An 18934-nucleotide genomic window follows, 5' to 3' on the forward strand; every position below is an offset into this window, starting at 1 on the left:
CCTTGTTTATTTCTTATTGCGAAAGGGTTTTCACACAGTGAAATTTGGCTATGGCATGTTATACTTATCTGTTTGATTGTTGATCCGAGGATTTTGACCCCCGACACTAGGAGCTGCCACTCTTGCCTGTCCTGCGCCACTTCGCGGTAATCGAATCTCCCTTTACCTTATCGAATTTCATATCGTGCCTATTTACAGAGATAAAAAATTTCGTGGACTTATAAGTTTAATGTAAAAAACGTTTGAAAGTCAAAGCTTTTTTAATATACTACAAGTGTAAATTAAAAACTTATAACACCCCCGGACAAGTGACGGTTACAGTAATAACTAGAAAAGAGCTGATAACTTTCAAACGGCTCAACCAATTTTCTTAGATTATAGCTAAGAACACTCTCGATCAAGCCACCTTTCAAACAAAAACAACCAAATTAAAATCGGTTCATTAGTTTAGGAGCTACGATGCCACAGACAGATACACAGATACACCGATACACAGATACACACGTCAAACTTATAACACCCCTCTTTTTTGGTCGGGGGTTAACAAGTCAACCTGACAAAAAGCTTTTAAAAATCAGGACGTTAAAATATGTGATGTGACCCTTGTCAACCGTCATACATTTTATATTGGCACTTTAAAACTGGCACATCAAGATACGCCGCAGCGCGTTGCATAACAAAAGTCTGTGATAGTATAGCTCCTTCGCATCAATATTGCACAAACTTTTGTAATTTTCTGTATCTCAAGGATCTGCTTTCCGAAGCGGTGCTGTGCTTTCCGAAGCGGTGGTGGTGAAGCCATAGCAAACAAACTTGACTTTTCAAGTGAATATAAAAAAAGGCTTATTTGCAGTGAATAAGTAATTTATTAGATATAATAGATTTATTAAAGGGGCTGGATAAGAAACATAGGTCGTTTGTTATGGCGCGCTCTCGGAATTGACAATCCACAAGAACACAATGCATCTGTAGACATAAAATACCTACATAATACCTACCTCGGTTGCTGTGGATGACGATGAAAAAACTAATTTGATTGATATTTGGCTAAGAATGTAAATGTAGACACCTTTATTGATACACATGCAGCTTGGCCGAATTGATTTTCAACTTCACAATACGCTATAAATCAATCCTGCCAAGACATATGGCTTGCTGTAGATAACGATGAATTTATTTGACTGAAATTCTTAACTCAATGTGCATTTCTATGTGAAATATTCGAAGCAATATACTTTTGCAGAGATCACTAGAAAGACGGATGCATCTTGGCAGGATTGATTTCCAACGTCAGAATTCTGCCAAGACGTGCGCTAGCCATAATGGTTATTTGCGTTATAAACATCATTTTCACGTCAAACGTTCTGCACGGGTAAAAGCGTGCAACCTAGTTGCATCTAATAAAATTGATTAAATAGTTTTGCCTACGCTTGGTGTCCATTAAGGCAACAGCGGTGTTAATGACCCAGACGCCCAGTCTCTACCACGTCTCTACGTAATGATGTTTTTATGATGCTGTTGTTATTTTTTAATACCGTTGTTGCGATCTAAATCTTCTTGAAAACTTACCTATATGATCGTGATATACAATTCACTAAAAGCTGTGATAGCCTAGTGGTAAGAACGTCCGCCTACTAATCGGAGGTCGGGAGTTCGATCCCGGGCACGCACCACTAACTTTTCAGTTATGTGCGTTTTAAGCAATTAAATATCACTTGCTTTAACGGTGAAGGAAAACATCGTGAGGAAACCTACACGCCTGAGAGTTCTCCATGTTCTCAAAGGTGTGTGAAGTCTGCCAACCCGCATTGGGCCAGCGTGGCAGACTATGGCCTAAACCCTTCTCATTCTGAGAGGAGACCCGTACTCAGTAGTGGGGCGGAAATGGGTTGATCATGATACAATTCACTTCCCTTAGAATCTAGATACAGGAAATTCGAGATCTATTACATCATAAGTTTATCTTGTGTGCTAAAGCTGCTCTTAAAAGAGCATTACATTTCAGCAATAGGATCGGATGTTTTAGGTACGGGTTTAATAAAAACTGCCATACCCCTTTCAAGTTAAGTAACCTAGTGTTTCGAAAATAGTTTGGATCATTTCTTCTTGAAAACTTACCTATACGATTTTGTTATATAAGTTATTCACTTCCCTATACAAGATACCCGAGATCTATTACATCATAGGTTTATCTTGTGTACTAAAGCTGCTCTTAAGAGAACTTTACAATTCTGCGATGGGGTTGGATGAGTTAGGTACGGTTTTAATAAAAACTGCCTTACCCCTTTCAATTCAAACCAGCTTCCATCTTAGACTGCATCGTTACTTACCACCTGGTAAGCTCGCAGTCAAGGGCTAACTATTGTAATCGAATAAAAAAATGGAAGACAACTATGGGACAAAGAGATTTCCACACATTTCTTTCATACTTAAATGCTGGTGTATCAAAAAGTATATTAAATATTAAAGTTTTTAAGCAATAAAAATAAAGCATAGTAGTTAATTAAACAAGAACATTTATGAGCCATAATTTTGCAAAATAGTTATCTTCCAACATAATTAAGTTAAGTTTGTGTTCGCTTGAATTTGATTTTGTGTAAACTTTCGTCCCTAATGTAATCATTGCTTCAGACATTAATTAGAACCCTTTGATCTTAAATTACTCGTGTACAGAAGGTAACTTTATTAAGTAGTTAGCAATTTTCATGATACCAGCCTATACCTAATTAAATACTAGTATATAAATGTTATTTGAGAGTATGTATCTATTTGTTTAGAGATAGTGTTGGTACTTATGAGTTGAGGAAGTCCTCTTTTGTACGTGCTGATCGATTAGGATTAAGCTGAATCGATCATTGCTAAAACCTCAGTTGCTGTGATTGGCTGAATTTATAGTTTCTTGCTGCAACTGTTCTGTTACGCAAATACTAAAGTCGCATCTGAGACACGAAGTCTCATCCTCTTTATCCTAGTATGTTTTTTTAAAGATGTTCTTCTAACTAGTGAATTCGTCGCCGTCATCAACCAATAGACGTATATTGCTGTACATAGGCCTCTTGTAAATACTTCCACGTCATAGAATGGCGCTGCCTGGATGCAGCGGCTTCCTTCGACTCGTTTGATGTCTCGACGCTGCGCTTAACGGTGTGAGGTCGTATTACCAGCGTCTTGCGACTGGGACCCCAACGACTGTTGGTTTTTCGAACTATATGTCCCACCCATTGCCACTTTATCTTCGCAACCAGTTGAGCTATATGGGTTATTTTAGTTCTTCTATGGAGCTTCTTATTACTGAGTTGATTACGCAGAAAAACTCCGAGCTCTCTCCATCGCATCGCCCAGTGAAGTAGCAGTGAGTAATTCCAAGTAATGATGAAGTACGTCACCTAATATAATTTCACATAACACACACGCGTAACAGGGGGATCTTAACAATGAAACAAAGGCCAATGCGCCTTGAACACAATTCGCGGTCCGCGATAAGTTAAACAGCATTGTTTCTGCGATTTTGCGTCCGACAGCTCATATTGCATGTGTGATGTCACATTATTATTACACGTGTTAAGGAAGCCCCTTTGTTTGAGTTGGAAAACCTGGTTTGGTTAAATAGGAATTGTTATTGTTAGCTTTTCCATTATTTTTCTACATTATAGGTACAATCCGTTATTGGTGTCGGACGTTGTCGATCTAATTACATACAATTAGATTAAGTTCTTATTTTTTAGGGTTCCGTACCGAAAGGGTAAAAATGAAACCCTATTAAGGTCACTCTGCTGTATGTCTGTCCGTCTGTTTAAAATTAGATAAATAGGTGGGTAAAATTATAAGTCTCGGCGACTTAAGCTATTGCCAAATTCAATAAACAAATTCCAAAATTCTTTCTTAAATGTTATCTGCCCAATTATAACGTCGAGTCATTGAATTTCCCGTCTGTTTGTTCAACCCTAGGGTTGAAACATCAACCCTGGGGTTTAAATTCGGAAACGGGTGTTTCCCCTGTCTAAAAATAATATACAAAGTCATCTGGGGTGGACCACGAAACACGTCTCCGAGTATACACCCTACGGTAGTTATTTTAGGGTAGATAAACTGCATAAGCCGTTAAAGGCATTTTTAACCGACTTCCAAAAAAGGAGGAGGTTCTCAATTCGTCTGAATCTTTTTTTTTTCTCATAATTGCGATAATATTTCTGGACCTCTGTAAGGTCTATGTCTAACAGTTCATTTGTAGAGGCTGACGTGTAGATGAGGATAAAATTACATTGTATATTTTGTTTAATGAGATCGTTTCTTTTATTCCAGAATACCGCAACGCCTTCAACGCCTACCTCCAAGCCTTAGCCTGTACTCATCACTGCCAGTTAATCCGCCCAGGAAAACGCTTGATGTCGCCATGCTAGACAAGACTCATAGGTGTAAGAGCATAAACGATAACCAAGACGAAGACTGTTTGTGTACGTGACAGCATCTGGAGTCTGAGGACGATATGAGCCAATCAGCGGACGAGGCCCGCGCGGCCAGGATCCAGAGGTACAAGGAAGAGCGGAGGAAGCAGCTCACCGCTAGAACAGCCACTTTGTTCTCCGCTAACGTTACAGAAAGGTGAATTTTTAATCCATACTAATATTATAAATGCGAAACTGTGTCTGTCTGTCTGTCTGCTACCTTTTCACGGCCCAACAGTTTAACCGATTCTGACAAAATTTGGTACAGGGTTAGATTATATCCCGGAGTCGGAAATAGACTTTTATCCCGGAAAATCAAAGAGTTCTCATGGGATTCCTAAAAATAATTATCTGATAATTTCTTTTGAGCTATTGGACAATTCAATGTGACTTCATATCGACATAAATATACTCCCCAGTAGTTTTGTATCTCTCCTCACCTCTATACTTTTATTTCCTCATTCTAAATGAAATTTTCTCCTCTCATTTCAGGCGTCCAAAGAAAGCAGCTACTCGGTCACCTTTAGAAAATACTGTTACGAACCTCAAGTCTTCCTCAGAATTAAACTTGAATACAGCTTCAACTTCAGTGCCTATAAGAACTACGCGAACGTCGCGCCTGAGAGCTGCCGCGGCCATCAGTTCGGAGTCCTGCCAGTTGACGAAAAAATCACCCAGAAGCTCTTCGGTGCAAAATCTGTTAGAAGATGAAAAAAACAAAACACCAAAATCCGCCAAAATTATAGATAGAGACAAAACTCGACCAAATTCCAATAGAAGGCAAAGTCATGAAAAAGAAAATTTGAAAAGCGCGTCGACAACATGCTTTCCTGAGAAAGATAATGGTGCTATTAGATCGAAACTTAAACATTCCACTAATAAAAATATTTTAGAAAAAGACAAAAGTAATTGTTTAGTCATTAGTCCTAAAGGAAAAAACGTTGGCGAAAAGAATAGTTCAAAAGTAGAAGAGAAGAAATCTAAAGTGTCTGTGACTGAAGAAATTAAAGTAGATAGCATAACGGATGACGATAAGAATATTGATGTTGATGACATATTGAATGATATTCTTGGTAATAAAAGTAATTCCAGTAGTTCAGAGAGAGATAGGTTCGATGTTTTATATAATGATTTGATTGTTGATAGTAAGAAAGTTGAAATTCAAGTTAACGATGTTCCTGTAGAAGAAAAGATTTCGCCCCAAGAAAAGGCGGTCAAAAGTAGTCACAAAAATTCATACATTCCCGTTAAAGAAGCGACACCTGTTGGTAAAATTGATGACATTGTGAAAGTGGAAAAATGCGGTGTGCCAAAAAATGTGAAGACTGAAGTGGGGTTATTAGGTGCTGTGTGTGTTCGTAAAGTAGAAAGATTTAGTGAATTGCTCAGTAATCTGTGTTCTCCGTGTGAAGCTGATATCTTGTTTGAGGACATTCTTGTCGAAAATGGGATCGATGGTGTTAACAGCCCGGTAAGTAAACATGTAGAGGCTTTGCCATAACTCGTGCCATACAATTTTGCTTACATAGAGGTGCATCTAAGGCATATCTCGTGAACAAACCAGTATGGCGTAGATATAATAATATATGAGAGACAAAAATCCGGTCAAGTGCGATCCGGACTCGCACACGAAGGGTTCCGCACCATCAAACAAGAAATTTCAGACTGGTGTGATAAAAATTTGCAAGTTAGTGATGGGCTGAATTCCAAACTGACAAACGATTCCCCCGAATTGACAGACACGACAGACAGACATACAGACAGACACAACGAAGTGGTCCCATAAGGGTTCCTTTTTCCTTTCAGGTATAAAACAAAGTAAAAAAAGTTGATTCAAATATATTGAGTTTTGGTATCAAATGAAAAGGCTCAATTACGAAAGTTGAATTAACTAGCGACCGCCCGTGGCTTTGCTCCCGTGGGAACACGAAAAGTCCGACCTAAATGTCTTGTACATAGTCTTTGTCTACATAGACCTCTGTGCATAGTTTTGGCTTCCTAAATCTAACGTTTTATCTACAATTTAGATGTACAGGACAAAATACCGTTGTTTGTAGTGGTACTTTTATGAGAATTGTAGTTAGTTTTATTTTAGCTTTTGTACTTCTTTTTGTAAACTCAGTTTGGTAATAGCTGTAGAAACTAGAAATTAGATCTTAGTTTGTAATTCCGTCTCTACTGTGTTCACCTGATCATAGTAAACTAATGAAATATACAGCAGAGTAACAAATAACAATTTAATTAAGAAAAACCTAACTTATTAAGAAGTCCTTTAATTATTATTTTCGTTTAAGTTTTTGTCTATAAATTGTAAATAACATCAAACATGTTCAAATTACTGATATTTCGAATATTTCAACAAAATTTCTTTCTTGCTTGCAAAACTGAGAATATTTTACATTTTGATAGTATATTTGCAAAACTTCTTCAGGTTATCTATTGTAAAATCATTATGTTGTCCAGTTTTAATAGTGTAGTTGTAAAGATTACCTCTTATTTGGGATAAATATCATTAAACAAATACATTTTTTTTAAAAGAATACTAGCCATTTTTAATCATGACTAACATTCCCCTTTCCCCTCCAACTGAGCGTTAAGCTTGTGCTAGGAGTGTGTACGACAATAGTGCAATGGGTTGGGTTGAACCGCTGACCTTTCGGATTTCAGTCCGCTCCTATAACCGTTGAGCTATTGAGGCTTAGTAATTACCTACTTGTCTATGCCCATTACCTAACTTGTAAGGTAGAAAATCGATATGTGTGGGGTGGCTTGTATCGCACACATCGACGTTTAATTCCCAATAATCTTCAGAGCCAAGACTATCCAATATCCATTTATTAATAGACGCGAAATAATGTTTATACCAAGTAGTATATAGAGTAACTAACGACCCGCCCCGGCTTTACACGGGTGCAATGTGGTGTAAGTGTGGTTATTTTGTTGTATTTCAAAAGAATAGGACAGCATTATCAATGATTCTCAGTCGGTTTGATTTCTTCCGACATCTTGAATATTTAACATCATATTTTAACAAATTAACACAAACAATATCAAACAACACATATAAACCGTCCTATTGATGAAAATTGCATTAAAATCCGTTGCGTAGTTTAAAAGATCTAAGCGTACCGAGGGAGAGACGGCGGAAAGCGACTTAGTTTTTAACCCCCGACCCAAAAAGAGGGGTGTTATAAGTTTGACGTGTGTATCTGTGTGTCTGTGTATCTGTGTATCTGTGTATCTGTCTGTAAACATACAACATACATTAAAGATTATTGAAAGTACCCTATAAAACTTATCTTTGAGACATTATATTTTGGTGCCATTCAAATACCAGATATAAAAAACATAAGATTGTCGATACACAATTGGAACAATGTGTCAAACGTGCACTTCCATTTTTAGTTATTGAAATTATATATTTTTAACCCCCGACCCAAAAAGAGGGGTGTTATAAGTTTGACGTGTGTATCTGTGTATCTGTGTATCTGTCTGTGGCATCGTAGCGCCTAAACGAATGAACCGATTTTAATTTACTTTTTTTTGTTTGAAAGGTGGCTTGATCGAGAGTGTTATTAGCTATCCAAAAAAATTGGTTCAGCCGTTTAAAAGTTATCAGCTCTTTTGTAGTTTTCTTCTAGAAAAGAAGGTTAGATAACCCTTAGTTTCATAATATTAAAGTGTCAATTGACAAATGTCAAGCTGTCAAGATGGACGTTGCCTAGATACATAATTATTTATTTGAAAATGATGTTTTGGAAAACTCAAATACTTTGGATCAAAGAGTATGTAATCTTGGATCGTAGGCGCGGAATAGTCCAAGAAAATCGGTTCAGCCGTTTGAAAGTTATCAGCTCTTTTCTAGTTACTGTAACCTTCACTTGTCGGGGGTGTTGAAAATTTTTAATTTACACTTGTTTATTCAATATTGTTTTGTTATTTTTACCAGTCCTTAAACTTATTGTCTCGCAAGGTGTGAAAAGTAGAGAATTAAACGCGGGGCAATGCTGACTTCGTCTTGGGTGCCCTTAAACCCTTCGCCTCACTCATAATTCTAGATGGTTGCATCTAGGATCCTGAGTGAAGCGACCCTCGCTACGCTCGTTATGCTTGGGATTTATCCCAACGCCTGTAACGTAAGGCGTTACTCCCATGTTGAATAATCTGCCATTCTTTTGGCAGTACTTTAGTCTCATTAATACAAATTGTGTCGTTAATTCCAGAAACCCCTGAAATTATTTCAGAATCATTTAAATTAATTGACAGAAACATCTTGGCTAATTGGTGACGTAAAAATACGCTTCGAAAATATAGTATACTATATTTTCAAAGTAAGTTACTCACTTTTTAACCCCCGACCCAAAAAGAGGGGTGTTATAAGTTTGACGTGTGTATCTGTGTGTCTGTGTATCTGTGTATCTGTCTGTGGCATCGTAGCGCCTAAACGAATGAACCGATTTTAATTTAGTTTTTTCTGTTTGAAAGGTGGCTTGATCGAGAGTGTTCTTAGCTATAATCTAAAAAAATTGGTTCAGCCGTTTAAGAGTTATCAGCTCTTTTCTAGTTTTCTTGTAGAAAAGAAGGTTAGATAACCGTTAGGTTCATAATATTATGTCAATAGACAAATGTCAAGCTGTCAAGATGGACGTTGCCTAAATACATAATTATTTATTTGAAAATGATGTTTTGGAAAACTCAAATACTTTGGATCGTCGGGGGTGTTATAAATTTTTAATTTACACTTGTAAATTAAAATTTTATTCTCTGAAACTTTTTAATGTTGATCCAGATAACTGAATAAATGGAGTTTTTCGTCTGGCACTGGTAAAATTGAATAAGAATTGGAAATTATCGACAGTTAGAAGGTCTACGTACTATACATTTCTATTGAGAAGAAGCAAGTTTTATACCTATAAAATTTGTATCACCAGCAACAAGTACCTACGTAAAAAAATAAAACGAATTCAAGTACAATTTTTGCATTTGTGTAATTTCTTATTTAAAACACATAGTAACTAAGCTAACAGAAGTCGACTCGTTTTCATTTTGGAAAGTAGGGTAATATTGTGTGTTCTAGCTCAAGTCTCTAGATGACGCGGCGCGCCAGCGCGCACCGGATCTATAAGACTTAAGCTAGAACACACAATATTTTCACAATAGATATCAGTTACAAGAGAATGATCAGGTTATTGTTACTAACTCATGTAGAAAGATGATTCAATGGTTGATTTAGCACATTCTCAACTGATGCAACTACTTACGATACTGAGTTGGAATATTTTATACAAATTCTATTCTTAAGCATCGATTAGATTATTTAGATTTAGAATAATTTATATTTTGTACTGGAACCCTCAAGAACCTACCTAATGCAATTAATGTAGCACTCATCTCAAATTTATGTTAAGCGGAGGTTCAGTTTATGATGGGAGCAAGTTAAAGCGGAACAGGTATGCCAGTTTATTAATATAAGTAATTAGTAACCACACTCCTTTATCGTAAAGTAAAAATTCAAGTGTTGCGGTATAAAGGTTCAAACACGATCGTTCAATTATTCAATCATTCATTTATTCATTTATTCAAGTATTCAACTCATGGTAAGTGGTGTGTCAGTTTAAGATGGAAGCATACTAAACCAGAACAGGTACGTTTGTCAGTTTATTAATATAAGTATAATTAGTGACCACACTCCCTTACCGAACATTCAAGTGTTGCGGTATAAAGGTTCAAAGACAATCGATCAATCATTCAATCATTCATTCATTCATTTATTCAAGTATTCAACTCATGGTAAGTGGTGTGTCAGTTTAAGATGGAAGCATACTAAACCGGAACAGGTACGTTTGTCAGTTTATTAATATAAGTATAATTAGTAACCACACTCCCTTATCGAAAATTCAAGTGTTGCGGTATAAAGGTTCAAAGACGATCGTTCAATCATTCATTCATTCATTTATTCAAGTATTCAAAACATGGTAAGTGGTGTGTCAGTTTAGGATGGAAAGCATGCTATGCCGGAACAGGTAAGTATGTCGGTATATAAGTATCAATAATAATTACTAACCACACTCTTATAATAGAAGGTTAAAATTCAAGTGTTGTAGTATTAAGGTTCATCCAATTCATTAATTCATTCTAGTGTTATGGTATCCCACTAAAGCAAGTGTCCGAGTCAGAGGTGCATGCCCGGGATCGAACCCCTGCCCGACTTATAACCGGAGGCAGCGGACGTCTTAATCACTATGCTATCATGACTCATAGAGTAGATCGAGTTCGGTTGATAGACCTACTATTCCATAAAATACTTACATTAACACTTTTCTACCTAACTATTTTGGCCGATAAAATCATATTTCATATAAGTAAGTATAAGTACTTTTTATTCTCTAAATGGGCGATAATTTTTATAAAATTATTATTAATCGATCCGCTTTTGGTAAGTAACTAATGAAATATTATATTGTATTTTGGCATTACACTATTTCAATTGCTGTAAACATTACCTACATAGTGCATAATATGCATACTTATCTAATGTAGAAATACAGAACAGACGCCATGAGTGTTAAAAAATAATATCAAAGTAGGTATAGTCGGGATACATCATGTGTTAACTAAAAGTGATTCTTTTTCGGTGTCTAATGACTCGTATTGCAGGATTGCATATTTGCAGTTTGCTTCCTAATAGGGAATCCTAAACATGCATGCGGCATCTTATGTATGTGTGTAATAATGAGATCTTTGAATGTCATTCTAATTACTTTTATGTTTAAGAGTCATTATTCTATGCAAATACTATGAACTTTTGACTTTATTGATTGACTATTAGAAGAACCTAAATTCTGTAAGCACTGTTTTCACTACGCATTTCTTTTGTGAGCACTTCAACGAGCAAACGTTTACTTAATTCACTTAAAAATCATTTTTTAAATTTCAAAAAGCAGTTGTTTAGCTTCAGTATGTATGTATTTTTTTATTTTTTACATATTTTAATGAAAGAGTTGTTGCATCTACAGAGAAATAATATTTTTTTTAATATTAACTTCTTACCTAATAGTATTTTAAAAAGTTACATTAAGTACATACATGTTTAAATTTCATTTCACCAAAAAATCTTTAATTGTTTCAGAACTAGTTAATAGTATGATGTAACAACATTAAAAAAATGTTTTTTCTATAACAGGGCTTCGAACTTTAGTAATAATCCTTTTAATTCGGATGACGAATTACCTATAACTTCAAATTCAACTTCAAAGAGTAAATCACTCAATAAATTGAAGAAATCAAAAAAGCGGCAGTCAGATTCAGAATCTGAACCGGAACCACCTGTAAAGCGTAAGAAAGCGCTTCAAAAAAAGCCTGTCAAGGCTGCACGTCCTTCATGGGAGTCTGAGGTGAGTTATTACACTTTATTTTTACTGTAAATATAATATTATTACAATTGTTTTCAAGAAATATTAGAATTCTGACTGAATATAAGCATCAACTAAACCCTTTAAGAAGATATTAATGGTTTTTTTACATCATTATATTTAATTATTTAATTATTAGTTAATATTAGCTTAGCACGTTTGAATATGGAGCCTAAGGTCTCAAGTTCGATTCTTGAGCTGGATCAAATAAATTGTTAGCTTTAGGGGAGGTTTCGCAACTCAACTCTGGGTTGTTGAATTTATTGATGGAAACCTATTTATTAATAAACATTTTATTAACTGAGTTAATATTTTTTAATAACTAAAAATATTATTTTTGTCTTTTCAGTACGAAGAAGAAGTGGTGCAAAAGCTTGAACCACTTAAAAATTTTATCACCAAAAAAATAGCATCTGGGTATTCTACCCAGCGAAAACCAGAGAAATTAATAACGGAAGGCGATTATTACTTAGAACTCCGCATCTATAACGCTGCTGAAGCATCAAAGATAAGCCCGGGTAATCGATGGCGTCACGCCCTTTTTACTTATAAGTCATGTATGGATACCAACTCAGAAATTTGGCAGGCAACGAATCGCTTGGTCGCTGCTGCTAAGGAAGATTTTAAAGGGGTTAAACCTACACTATACCCAGCATGAAAATTTTAACTGCATTTTACTAACTTCAAATAATAATACTTAGTATAATCTCATAATGACTTTTTGTGATATTTGTAATATAACAGTGCCAAAATACTTTTCACATAAGAAAAGTTATATACATAAGTCTAATTGTTTACTTCGCACAGAATTCGATAATGTTCAAATAATTGGAACTGCTTTTAAGAACAGAATACTAAGCTATCGTGTATGTCCATCAAAAAAAATTTTGTTACCTGAGCAATTTTTATCTGAAGTTGTAAATACGATATGTAATTTAGTAAAAAGAAGTCTTGAGAAACATAATGCTCTTAAAATAAATTTTGAACTATTTGCGACTTTTACTTTGCCAAAAAATAATGAAAAATCTTTGAAGTCGTTTAATACTAAATATGTACAAATTTTTCAATCCACAAACATAAAAAATATATATTTAGAGTGTGTAAAAAGCCTGCTTAACAAATTATCAGAGTTTGAACATTCAGAATCAGGCTGGTCTTTTGACTCTTTGAATAATTTAGAAGTAAACATTAATAAATATAATCCTTTAAGGACAGGCTCCTATATTCCACTACCAATAAAAATTCTGAAAACTAGATCTTGTGTAAATATTAAAAATAGTGATGATAAGTGTTTTCTGTGGAGTATATTAGCACATATGTATCCCACCGATAAAAACTGTAATAGAGTATCTTCATATCCTCATTATTCAAAAGTTTTAAAAACAGATGGTATGTCGTTTCCACCATCTTTTGAGGATATCACATTATTTGAAAAAAATAATTCTGACATAAGTGTTAATATATACAGTTTAGAAAAAAATGGTGATATTAACGGACCTCTGTACAAAACCAGCAAGCGTAAACTTGTTCATGTTAATTTGCTTTACATTACTAAAAACAATAAAAGACATTTTTGTTTGATAAGAAACTTTGAACGGTTGGTTCATAGTCAACTTACTAAAAATAAGTCTAAAATTTTTTTATGTGAGGAGTGCTTCATTTATTTCAATTCAGAAGAAAAATTATGCAAACATAATTGTGCTAGAATTAAAACTGTTCTTCCAGAGAAAAATAGTAAATTATATTTTGATAATTATGAAAGAACTCAAAGAATACCAATTGTGATTTATGGTGATTTTGAAAGTTTATTAAGAGAATATTCTGATAAAAGTAAATCTGGGCATACTGAAACCATACAGGTTCATGAAGCCACATCTTTCGCGTACTATATTTGTTGTGAATCTAAACCTGAACTTAATGAACTGGTTTCATACATAGGAGCTAACTGTGCTCAAAAATTTGTAGAAACAATTTCAAATGATGTCAAACGATTACATGCAATTTTGTTAGAAAATAATCCCATGAAACTACTTACTGAAACTGAAAAGAAATGTTTTCATAATGCAAAAGTTTGCTGTATATGTAAACAAAAATTTACATCCACAGATAAAATTGTAGCAGATCACGATCATTTTACAGGGGAATATAGAGGCGCGGCTCACAACATTTGCAACTTGAGTGCAAAGAAATGTCCTTTTATACCTATTATATTTCATAATTTAAGTAATTACGATTGCCATCTTTTTATTAAAGAGTTAGCGAGTATTAATGGTCGTATAAATATTATTCCAAAAAATAAAGAAAAATACATATCTTTCACAAAATTTATATCAATTGATTCAAAAACTGCTACTCAGCTGAAATTCATCGATTCTTTTAATTTTCTCAGTTGTAGCTTAGATAAATTAGCTAGATCTTTACATCAAGACGACTTCGTAAACTTGCGTAGGTATTACAGTGATCAGTATTTATTTGATTTGATTTGCAGAAAGGGTGTGTACTGCTATGATTATATAGACTCTTTAAAACGTTACGATGAAACTGAGTTACCAAAACGAAAACATTTTTTTAATAAACTTACTTCAGAACTTATTTCGGAAGAAGATTATAAACATGCATTGAAAGTTTGGAAAACTTTTAAAATAAAAAATTTAGGCGAATATACAGATTTATATTTAAAATGTGATGTACTATTACTAGCAGATAGTTTTGAAAAATTCAGAAAAATTAGCTTAGCAACCTATTGCTTAGATCCGTGCTATTATGTTTCTTCACCTTCTTTAAGTTGGGATGCAATGCTTTTGCATACCAATGTAAAATTAGACCTTATAACTGATGTGGAGATGTATCAAATGATTGAAAAAGGTATACGAGGTGGTCTAGCTCAGTGTTCTTTAAGGTATGCTAAAGCTAACAATAAATATATGTCTGACTATGATATCAACAAATCAAGTAGCTTTTTGGTATATTTAGACTGTGTGAACCTGTATGGTTATGCAATGATGATGAAACTTCCTACAAGTAATTTTAAATTTTTGAACAAAGACCAAATTGAGACTTTTGAAATTGATTCTATTACTGTTGATAGTAACATTGGTTATATACTTGAAGTAGATCTTAGTTATCCATCTGAAATACATGACGCTCACTCAGATTTACCATTTGCTGCTGAAAAATTTACACCTTTTGGTCATAGAAATGCCAAGCTTATTGCAAATTTATACGACAAATGTTCCTATGTTATTCACTACATCCATTTAAAAGAATGTCTTAAAAACGGTCTAAAATTGTTAAAAATTCATAGAATTCTATCATTTGAACAAAAAGAATTTTTGAAACCATATATTGAATTGAATACCTCTTTGAGGCAAAAAGCAGAGTCTGAATTTGAAAAAGACTTTTTCAAAAAACAAAATAATGCTATTTTTGGTAAAACCATAGAAAATAAAAGAAAACAAGTAAATGTAAAACTTGTTAATACATGGACAGATAAGAATAATAAGACAAACAGGATTATTGGAGCAGAAAAGTATGTAAGTGCGCCTAACTTTAAATGTTTGTCGATATTTACAGATAATTTGGTTGCAATCCAATTAGAACAAACGAAATTAATTTTGGATAGACCAATTTATGTGGGGTTTACTGTTTTAGAGTTAGCTAAAACACATTTATATAACTTTCACTATTCTATAATGAAACCATTATATAAAGAAAATATTGAACTTTGTTATACTGATACTGATAGCTTACTATATCGCATATATACTGATGATTTTTATTCAGACATGAAAAAGAATATTAAGTTTTTCGATACCAGCAATTTTAGCAATAAAAATGTTTACAATATCCCTCAAGCAAATATGAAAATTCCGGGGTTTTTTAAAGATGAGATGGGTGGAGATGTTATTGTTGAATTTGTTGGCTTACGAGCAAAATTGTATTGTATTGAATCACAAAAAATGTCTATTAAAAAGGCAAAAGGAGTGACAACATCTGTTACCAAAAGGTTGGATATAGATAAATACAAAAATGTGTTATACTACAATCAATCAGTCAGAAAGAATATGTGTGTTATTAGATCTAAAAATCATAATGTATATACCCAAAAAATTAATAAGTTAGTTTTAAATAGTGAAGATGATAAAAGACAAATTTTAAAGAAGCAATTTAAAACGTTGCCGTGGGGGCACTACAGTACAATTTTTTAGTTGTTAATTTGTACAAGATTTTATGTTATTCATTACTGTGCAATTTTGATTGTTCATGTATGCATGCAAATATTGAAATAAATATTTACTACTCATCATCACTGTCATTTTATTATTTTACCTTTTAGTTTTTTATTTTTATATTTATCGAGATCAATAACTTGAGTTATAGTGATATCATAGCAGGTGATAATGTTTGCTTACTGACCTTTACGTTTGTTTATATAGACCTTCAATTTCAACATTATATCCTTATCACCTTGGTCAAGAAATGAAAATGCAGTAAGCAAACATTAAGCAAAATTAAAAAAACCTTTAAATTGAAGGGAATCGAACCCTTGAAATATTTGAAAAAACTTGATTGTACTACCTAATATTTACATGGAATACGTTAATATTATTAGGTACTTAGTACAATCATAATGTTTTCAATTAATAGTTTAAAATTTAAAAAAACAATTTTATTCTTTTAACCACGTTTATTTCATAAATAATGAATTCATGCTACAGCTCCTTACTCTAAAAAACACTATTTTTATAAACAAAAAATATGATGATATTTAAAAATAAGCAAATTACATTTCAACAATAGTTCACATTTATATGGAGTGAGTAATTTTTGACATTATTTTACCTATCAAATTTTCTGTAGCATCCATAACTTCATCGTAATTATCCTTGACTACATACTGTGCACTAACACTAGGAGTATCACCATTTATATTTTCATCTTGTTCTCCTCCATTTAGTCCATAAATATTTATTTTTATTAAATGAAGCCGTCTTCCAGTTGCTTTGCGAATAACATAGGATGTTGATGTAGAAGTCGGGGGTGAAACAGGCTTCAATAGTGATAAACTGCATTTTTTCTTTTTTTTCATCTCCTTACTAGATGCTTGAACTGGTTCTGCTGCTTGTTTTTGAGCTAAATCCTCGCAAAGTCTCTGAAATTCAGTTTCCGCGAACCCGTTTACATCTTGTGCGTAGTAAAAAGGATTTGTTAGATTTTCGCTGGGTAAGATAGGAGTCGACATAATTCTGAAACAAAAAGAAAAATAATTAATAAATAACGGTAAAAAAATACATGCTTTATTAAAAGTCAGCACATTGTTATAAAATAATTATAATAACTTACCAAGTAAAATACTCGATATTTATTATGATAAAATTATGAGCGCGGCTACTGTTTTCTTCGGGAGCTGTAGCAGGAATGAAGCTTTAATAAATAATAATTAATCTAATACTGTCTTGCGATCTAAAACGATGTAATTTGAGCAAAACGAAAACATAATGCTTTAGTGACACAGCATCACATTCCAAGTTTTTCCCGAGAGCTGTAACAGGAATGAACATGCATCGATAGTAAAATCTTATATAATCTTGTATTCTCAAATGGGTAATTTGAGCAAAGTGAAAACAAATCTTTAGTGACACAGCAACGCATTCCGAGTTTACACGTGTATGGTGTCATTTCTTTAAATTGGTTATTAACATTATGTTACATTTTAGTTATAAAATTATATAGAATATAATGTGAAGACTTTATAACAGGATTTTATCTTTTTTAACAGAAAACACAATGAAGTTGATCAAACAACCAGTAACATTGGAAATTAACAATTTAAATATAGAAGCGTCATCAATCCAAAAAAGGCATAGTTTGCTATTGCCCGATACGATTCGCTGTATAATATGTGGACCGTCAAATTGTGGCAAAACAAACACAATGTTAAGCTTATTACTACATCAAAATGGTCTCAAGTTTCAAAATGTTTACCTATATTCTAAAACAACATTTCAACCAAAATATTGTTTTTTGAATAAAGTTTTAAGCATGGTTCCAGCTGTTAAGCTCTTTACCTTCAAAGATGATAAAGAGGTTATTCCTCCTACTGAAGCCTTGAAAAATTCTGTATTTATTTTTGATGATGTTACTTGCGAGAACCAAGTAAATATCCGAGATTATTTTTCAATGGGTAGACATAAGAACATCGACTGTTTTTATTTGACTCAAACATATTCTAAGATACCAAAACAATTAATTCGAGATAACGTAAATTTTTTAATAATTTTTAAACAAGATGATATAAATTTGAAACACATCTATAACGAACATGTCAATTCTGACATGACTTGGTCAGACTTCAAAAAATTATGTTCAGATATATGGAAAGATCCATACACATGTTTAATAATTAACAAAGATTGTGAATTAAATAACGGTAGATATAGAAAATCTTTCGACGTTTTTGTAAAATTTTGAATGAAATTATTTAAACAGATTGTAATTTAAAATTAGTTTCATTTTAATTTTTACTACATAGTTCAATGGTTGTGTAAAATAATTAAAAAAAGAAATGGAAACAAGTTTGAAAAAAGAGTTAATTAAATCAGTAAAGGCTATTAAAAGTAAAGTAAAAAGATTACGTGATGAAGATGAAGAGTTAGAACTGAGGCGGAAAAAAATATTTAAACCACTGTCTGATCCTTTGAAAGCAATTGTTACACTAAGTAAATATGCTACAAACAAATCTTATCATGAAACTAATTGTAACAACGCAAGTGTTGAAAATAATCAATCGCCTGAAGTTCCAAATATAAACTCAAAACAAGATGGTGATATTGAAATTACTCACAACGATAATAACTTTGAAGAAAATCCGAAAAAACAAGAGGAAATGTCTGAACCTTTGGAATTTCTAAATGATGAAGTCAACATTTCCGAAACACTGGCAGACAATGATCTGTTTGGCGAGCAAAGCAATGTATCTATACCATTTGGTATACGTCGCATTAACAAAAAATTGATGATAGGAAATACCCCCGTCAAATTTTCAACTGTAGATGATATGTCTTCAAACAAATTAAC

At 33.3% G+C, this 18934-nt stretch overlaps 1 protein-coding gene across 3 annotated transcripts in view; it reads left to right on the forward strand.

Moving 5' to 3' along the window:
- The window catches only part of LOC123868038 (supervillin-like), a 267108-nt gene that overhangs the window by 33538 nt on the left and 214636 nt on the right, over positions 1 to 18934 (forward strand). For all 3 annotated transcript variants that reach the window (XM_045910373.1, XM_045910375.1, XM_045910374.1), the window contains exons 2-3: positions 4303 to 4602; positions 4938 to 5916. In XM_045910373.1, coding sequence (XP_045766329.1) covers positions 4487 to 4602; positions 4938 to 5916 — 1095 coding nt within the window. In that variant the 5' untranslated portion in view covers positions 4303 to 4486. The remainder of the gene's footprint in view (positions 1 to 4302; positions 4603 to 4937; positions 5917 to 18934) is intronic.

Source organism: Maniola jurtina, chromosome 9, assembly GCF_905333055.1.
Source record: "Maniola jurtina chromosome 9, ilManJurt1.1, whole genome shotgun sequence".
Lineage (NCBI taxonomy): Eukaryota > Metazoa > Arthropoda > Insecta > Lepidoptera > Nymphalidae > Maniola > Maniola jurtina.